Source organism: Schistocerca gregaria, chromosome X (assembly GCF_023897955.1).
Source record: "Schistocerca gregaria isolate iqSchGreg1 chromosome X, iqSchGreg1.2, whole genome shotgun sequence".
NCBI lineage: Eukaryota > Metazoa > Arthropoda > Insecta > Orthoptera > Acrididae > Schistocerca > Schistocerca gregaria.
The window spans coordinates 344110135-344118086 of NC_064931.1; the positions used below are offsets into that span (position 1 = coordinate 344110135).

The window sequence follows — 7952 nt, forward strand, 5'->3', positions numbered from 1 at the left end:
TGCTGGACACAACACCAATAAGGAGTGACCAGTGGAATGGACTGAGTGGATTTGGAGTCTCCGGATTGTTTGAATACCCCAAAGAAGCCACTACTAACAGCTGTCCACTATAGTGGACGCTATGCCACACTGCGCGTCAACACATGCGAGAAACGGAATCACACATGTGGTACGTTACATATCTCTTATAAAGACGCAAAATAAGAGTGCCGAGAAGGCGTAAAGAAGCTGGGTAACGTACGATAGAAGTGCGTCTTGTATCTTCGTTACGTGGTACTCACCGCCATGGTGCTCGCACGAAACTGTTCGCTGCGGCGCAGCAGCCTGCCTGTCTCTTTATATACTGCCAGTCGCAGGCAGCAAACACCGCTTGATGATGTCAAAGCTGTTGCAACATCTCACTTCAGAGTTACGCGCTTTCTCTTCAGTTGCGATCTGTGGCTTGGAAACATCATTCAAATTTACGCGGTATCTGTAATACTTTGATGACTACAAGTATCATGTGTACTCATAGCTATTTTTCATGAAATTTCGAAATTATTTCATATCTTAACTCGAAAGTAATAGGAGTTGCCCGTCTCCCCCTATTCCCCTCTTACAGTTCAGACCCCCGATACACTCATGTGTACCACCTAAGCATCTGAAAGATGGAAGGAAAACTAAGTCTAACGTCGCGTCAACGCCAATTCTCTAAAGATGTAGCGCAACGCCGTATGCGGTAAGGATGGAGAAGGAATTCGGTCGTATACTTTTCAAAGGATTCGTCATGGAACTTTAAGTAAGCAGTTTATTGAATTCACAACAAACCTGAATCTGCATGGGCAGGGATCTGAACCCTGTTCCCCTAATGTCTTACACGCTTGGTAGCGGTATTAGGAAGGAGGTCAAAGCTGTTGCTTTGGCGATCCTGACACTGGTTATACACAGCCTTATAAGTAAAGAGGTTGAGAACGTGTCCCTAACCCCACCCCCCTCCGCTCTCTCTCTCTCTCTCTCTATGTTTCTCTCTCTTTTCCGAAAAGTTACACTGTAAATTTTAACTGCGTTCTTGAGAGTAGTGTAATCAAAAAACCATAACTGCTCGAATGTATCAGTATATAATTAAGTTAGGAGCATTGGATATAAGGCAGAGCGCTCCAACATTTGTCCATTATTACGTGACAAAATTTTCTTTTCACGTCTTCAGCTTCTTCTTGTTGTACTTAGCATGCGTGCCGTGTAGTACGGGGACCGCTGCACTCAAATTTCGGTGAGCCTCTTCCCTTCGCTGTAGTCGTCACGTACGCAAAGGTTGAAAGTCGTGTCCGCCACCCTTCTGTGAATTGTGTAAACTTTGTTCTGTGTGGCATCGTATTTTAACTGTCTGCGTATCGCATTTAATTAATTAAAACATTATTCGTTATTATTATAGACATTTAGGCCCTACTGGACCACGAGATGTACAACAAAGGACACTTTCAGAGTTTTTTTTTAGCTTTTCTTTGTGCCCATATTACTTTCATTATCATTTTAATATCTTTCAAACGATGTTTCTAGTCCTGTTTTAGCTGCTTGTGTCTGGAGTTCTGTGACTGATTCTTTGGCGCTATCCAGTGAGCCATTAATTAAAGCCATGTCCTGTTCACGAGCAAGCCAATCTACTCATAATTTATCCGTATTTCTTCCTAATTGCACACACTTAGTACTGATACACTTCCTCCATTCTCTAGCTACCTTCTCTACCACACGGTAGAGGAGAAGAGGTGACGAACCATTGCCGTATGTTGCGTTTGACACCTGACGAAAGATTTTGTCAGTTCCTTCGTATTTCTTTCTTTCGACGTTGTGTTTATTAAAGCTCCTTTAATTATTTCTGTTATTTTATTACTGAGTCCGATTGTTTTATAATGTTCACTAATGGATTTCTGCCGACTGAATCATTCGCGTTTTTTTAAAATATACAAATACTATCACATTTTTCAATGTTGTGATTTTCCTGATTTGCATTGTATTACCTAAATTTAATACATGTTCTACACAAGACCTTCTGCTTGATTTTCTCCTAGTTTTGGATGAATGCTCCTTCAGCGCACTTCAAAAATGCTACAGACATCTTATACGTCGCTGTCAGGAGTGAAATTCCTTTGTTATTGTTGGGATTTGTTTTCTTTCCCTTTTAATGTAGTGGATATATCAATGGCAATGTCCATTCTGCTGATCAGATGTCTGTTGTCCAGTTTTCTTTAATTGTTACTCTACCAGAATAATATAGTAACCAGAGTATTTTTATAATTCAGCAACTAATTGTCTTCTCCAGGTACTCTGTTACTTTAAAGTTGTTTCATAATTTGTCTGTTTTATTCTAGTGTTGGTGGTTTTGAATCTGAGTCTACTCTGATTCTGTTAGAAAATTTAAAATATTCTTTTGGTGGATCCCAGTTGTGTGGACAGAACTTTGTAAAGGACTGGGAAAACGGAAATTCCTCTATAATTATTAACATCAGTTCTGCCTCCCGTTGATATAATGGATGTATCAATGCAGTTTTCCACTTATCCGGAAAGCAATCAGATTGCCAAATTTTTGCGTGATCAACATAATTTATTTATGGCTTTTAGGCCAACTCTTTTCAAGATTTTTCCAACAATTCCACTTTCACCAGAATCTTTATTATTTTTTAACATTTTACTTTGCATAACAATTTTGTCTTCATTTGGTGCTGATGAAACTGAATTAGTTGTTGGTAAACCATTCGGGATGTGTCGCGGTTCAAGAAACTCTTCTGTTCCTGACGTTTCGTCCATGCCTGCGCTGGACATCCTCATAGGCACAGAGGCACTCCTCCGCTGAGTCTTGCTGACTGACCGGTCGGACGTCCGAGAGCGACATAAATACTCTAGGAAAGGGGGCGTGGTCAAGGTAACACGTGATGAGCAGAGATAATCCTTGTCAGAGTTAAAACTTAACTATCGATTGTCGTCTTGTCAAAGATAAAACTGTATAGCGATTCTGCAGATCTTCTGTCCATATGTTGCTAAGTTTCATTGCCTCCTCTTTCCTGTTAAAATTATCCCGGGGCTTATAAATTTCAATGGCTTCTCTACATAGTCGTGGATAATAATTTCACGTTGTAGATAAAATTTCTGTTTCAGAAAACTTCACTTCGTGGTTTCCTGACTGAAGTGCATGCTTAGCTACAGCTGATTTCTCTATTTTTGCTAGTGGGCAAAGACTTTTGTGCTCTTTTAGCCGTGTTTTTACGCTCCTCTTGATAGATCCAATATAAATTTTACCACGATAATGGAATTTTTTGTTCACCACATGTCGAAGGAGGAGGGCGTTTATACTTCACAGACACGAGTACTTGACTTATTTTCTTTGTTGGTCTTCGACCGCTAGCTCATATCCCAAAAAGTTTACCATCAGCAATGTCATCCGGTCGTCAAAGCCTTCATTCTATGAAATTGAATTAGTTTTTTAAAGAAGTTTCTGATGGAAATCTTTCTATGGCCTCAGGGCACCATAGAAGTTTTCTTGCCATTGTCCTTCGTGAAGAATATATTTTGGAGCTGATATCCATTTAGCTTCAACGCACTCTTGTGCAGTCGTGCTAGATAACGGGTAAGCCGATCCATATCCTGGTGCCAGTAAAATTTTTCAGTGCCAGTATTTGGCAGGCAAGGGAAGGAACAGCGGTGGCATAAAGTTCCTGATCACCAGACTTTGCGCCAATGTCGTGATTTAAATATCAAACCTCTCCGCAGTGTCTCGTGAAGTAAGGGCATGTGACACTGTTGATGGTGACTCGTCCGTCGGATGAGGACGTAAAGCTTGGCGGCCTTGTTGCTATTCGTGAAGAGTAGGCTATGTGCCGGCGCCGGGTTTCACCCTCTCCCTTCTCTCATCATCATCATAGTAGATAGTGTCGGAAGTTGCATGCGGCTTTACGCGGCTGATGCTGTAGTATACAGAGAAAGTTGCAGAATTAGAAAATTGCAGCGAAATGCAGGTGCCCCCTGTAATGACAGTTAAGGCACTAAGTCAGGACAGCAGTATTTCCATCTCAGAGTCCTTCAAACCTGTGATGAATGTATGTGTAGGAAGTATTAAAGATGAGTTATTAACTGATAGTGTTTCACAGGTCCGCATTATAAACCAAAGCTACTACCAAACATTTACAAGTAAAGGGAACGCGATAACAATGCCAGTGTTTGGTTTAAACATATTCACACAAAGCAAAAGTTATTAAAAACACTAAAGTAGAAACTTAGGCTCTCTATTAAGATCGAAACCATTGAAACAGACAGCGAGTTCCTCATCATTCCTAACCTCAGTAAGAACATGATAGTGGATTCTCATTTTTTGAAAAAATGCAAATGTGAGCTTAATTTTGTAATCCACAGACTAGAAATAGGATAAAAAGAGATTAAGTTGGCAGTACCTTTTCGTTCAAAAGCAGATGACGTTTTGATATTCTCAGAAGACAGAGTTCCAGGCAACTGAAGAGAAATAAAAAAAAATTAAAGATGGATTTTTACGCCAGGTGTTTATAGACTATAATATACAGGCCATCATAAAAGGATGACCAAACCCAAAACTGAAAGGGTCCTTAGAGCTGTGGAGGGCCACATAAAGGGATAAATATTTAACTAAGTAAAATCAGTGGACCTTTTATCAGTTCAAATGAAGGACGATTTAAAGATTAGAAAGCAGTGCTTTGATCAATAACCTCGATAAAAAAAATTCTGGCGAAATTTTAATCTTTCTCTTTTTCAAGAAAGGAAACTTTAAGAAAAGAAATACAGATATGGTACAATTGTGTACAACTGCCAAAGTCATGAGTGAATATGTTAACCCTTTGGTTGCTATACGTGAGACGATGGGAACATTCGTTTAGTGCTAGATACTAAGAAGGAAAATGAGGTAATAGAAAAGAAAGCTCTTGTCCTAGTAACATTTATGAACTTCTTCATAAATTCCATGGCACTGAATATCTGACATCACTGGACTTAACGTATGTTTATGGGATCCTATGGTTATCAGGAGAAAGGAAACTGGCGTTCTACGGATCGGAGCGTGGAATGTCAGATCACTTAATTGGGCAGTTAGGTTAGAAAATTTAAAAAGAGAAATGGATAGATTAAAGTTAGATATAGTGGGAATTAGTGAAGTTCGGTGGCAGGAGGAACAAGACTTTTGGTCAGGTGACTACAGGGTTATAAATACAAAATCAAATAGGGGTAATGCAGGAGTAGGTTTAATAATGAATAAAAAAATAGGAGTGCGGGTAAGCTACTACAAACAGCATAGTGAACGCATTATTGTGGCCAAGATAGACACAAAGCCAATGCCTACTACAGTAGTACAAGTTCATATGCCAACTAGCTCTGCAGATGATGAAGAAATTGATGAAATGTATAATGAGATAAAAGAAATTATTCAGGTAGTGAAGGGAGACGAAAATTTAATAGTCATGGGTGACTGGAATTCGACAGTAGGAAAAGGGAGAGAAGGAAACATAGTAGGTGATTATGGATTGGGGCTAAGAAATGAAAGAGGAAGCCGTCTGGTAGAATTTTGCACAGAGCATAACTTAATCATAGGTAACACTTGGTTCAAGAATCATAAAAGAAGGTTGTATACATGGAAGACTCCTGGAGATACTAAAAGGTATCAGATAGATTATATAATGGTAAGACAGAGATTTAGGAACCAGATTTTAAATTGTAAGACATTTCCAAGGGCAGATGTGGACTCTGACAACAATCTATTGGTTATGAACTGTAGATTAAAACTGAAGAAACTGCAAAAACGTGGGAATATAAGGAGATGGGACCTGGATAAACTGAAAGAACCAGAGGTTGTACATAGTTTCAGGGAGAGCATAAGGGAACAATTGACAGTAATGGGGGAAAGAAACACAGTAGAAGAAGAATGGGTAGCTCTGAGGGATGAAGTAGTGAAGGCAGCAGAGGATAAAGTAGGCAAAAAGACGAGGGCTGCTAGAAATCCTTGGGTAACAGAAGAAATATTGAATTTAATTGATGAAAGGAGAAAATATAAAAATGCAGTAAATGAAGCAGGCAAAAAGGAATAGAAACGTCTCAAAAATGAGATCGACAGGAAGTGCAAAATGGCTAAGCAGGGATGGCTAGAGGACAAATGTAAGGATAAAGAAGCTTATCTCAATAGGGGTAAGATAGATACTCCCTACAGGAAGATTAAAGAGACCTTTGGAGAGAAGAGAACCACGTGTATGAATATCAAGAGCTCAGATGGCAACCCAGTTCTAAGCAAAGAAGGGAAGGCAGAAAGGTGGAAGGAGTATATAGAAGGTTTATACAAGGGCGATGTACTTGAGGACAATATTATGGAAATGGAAGAGGATGTAGATGAAGACGAAATGGGAGGTAAGATACTGCGTGAAGAGTTTGACAGGGCACTGAAAGACCTGAGTCGAAACAAGGCCCCCGGAGTAGACAACATTCCATTAGAACTACTGACGGCCTTGGGAGAGCCAGTCATGACAAAACTCTACCAGCTGGTGAGCAAGATGTATGAGACAGGTGAAACACCCTCAGACTACAAGAAGAATATAATAATTCCAATCCCAAAGAAAGCAGGTGCTGACAGATGTGAAAATTACCGAACTATCAGTTTAATAAGTCACAGCTGCAAAATACTAACACGAATTCTTTACAGACGAATGGAAAAACTGGTAGATGCGGACCTCGGGGAGGATCAGTTTGGATTCCGTAGAAATGCTGGAACACGTGAGGCAATACTGACCTTACGACTTATCTTAGAAGAAAGATTAAGAAAAGGTAAACCTACGTTTCTAGCATTTGTAGACTTAGAGAAAGCTTTTGATAATGTTGACTGGAATACTCTCTTTCCAATTCTAAAGTTGGCAGGGATAAAATACAGGGAGCGAAAGGCTATTTACAATTTGTACAGAAACCAGATGGCGTTATTAGAGTCGATGGGCATGAAAGGGAAGCAGCGGTGGGGAAAGGAGTGAGACAGGGTTGTAGCCTGTCCCCGATGTTATTCAATCTTTATATTGAGCAAGCAGTAAAGGAAACAAAAGAAAAATTCGGAGTACGAATTAAAATTCATGGAGAAGAAATAAAAACGTTGAGGCTCGCCGATGACATTGTAATTCTGTCAGAGACAGCAAAGGACTTGGAAGAGCAGTTGAACGGAATGGACAGTGTCTTGAAAGGAGAATTTATAATGAACATCAACAAAAGCAAAACGAGAATAATGGAATGTAGTCGAATTAAGTTGGGTGATGCTGAGGGAATTAGATTTGGAAATGAGACAATTAAGGTAGTAAAGGAGTTTTGCTATTTGGGGAGCAAAATAACTGATGATGGTCGAAGTAGAGAGGATATAAAATGTAGACTGGCAATGGCAAGGAAAGCGTTTCTGAAGAAGAGAAATTTGTTAACATCGAATATAGATTTATGTATCAGGAAGTCGTTTCTGAAAGTATTTGTTTGGAGTGTAGCCATGTATGGAAGTGAAACATGGACGATAACTAGTTTGGACAAGAAGAGAATAGAAGCTTTCGAAATGTGGTGCTACAGAAGAATGCTGAAGATTAGATGGGAAGATCACGTAACTAATGAGGAGGTATTGAATAGGATTGCGGAGAAGAGAAGTTTGTTGCACAACTTGTCTAGAAGAAGGGATCGGTTGGTAGGACATGTTTTGAGGCATCAAGGGATTACAAATTTAGCATTGGAGGGCAGCGTGGAGGGTAAAAATCGTAGAGGGAGACCAAGAGACGAATACACTAAGCAGATTCAGAAGGATGTAGGTTGCAGTAAGTACTGGGAGATGAAGAAGCTTGCACAGGATAGAGTAGCATGGAGAGCTGCATCAAACCAGTCTCAGGACTGAAGACAACAACAACAACAACAACATGGTTAACTCCCAAAACAGATAATTATACGACTTTCCCGCATCA

General features: G+C 39.8%; 1 protein-coding gene across 1 annotated transcript in view; it reads right to left on the bottom strand.

The window, feature by feature from the left end:
• LOC126299206 (uncharacterized) overlaps positions 1–327 on the bottom strand; it is a 36515-nt gene extending 36188 nt beyond the window's left edge. Inside the window, exon 1 of the mRNA XM_049990992.1 lies at positions 282–327. Coding sequence (XP_049846949.1) covers positions 282–287 — 6 coding nt within the window. The 5' untranslated portion in view covers positions 288–327. The remainder of the gene's footprint in view (positions 1–281) is intronic.
• Between the last annotated feature and the right edge of the window lie 7625 nt (positions 328–7952).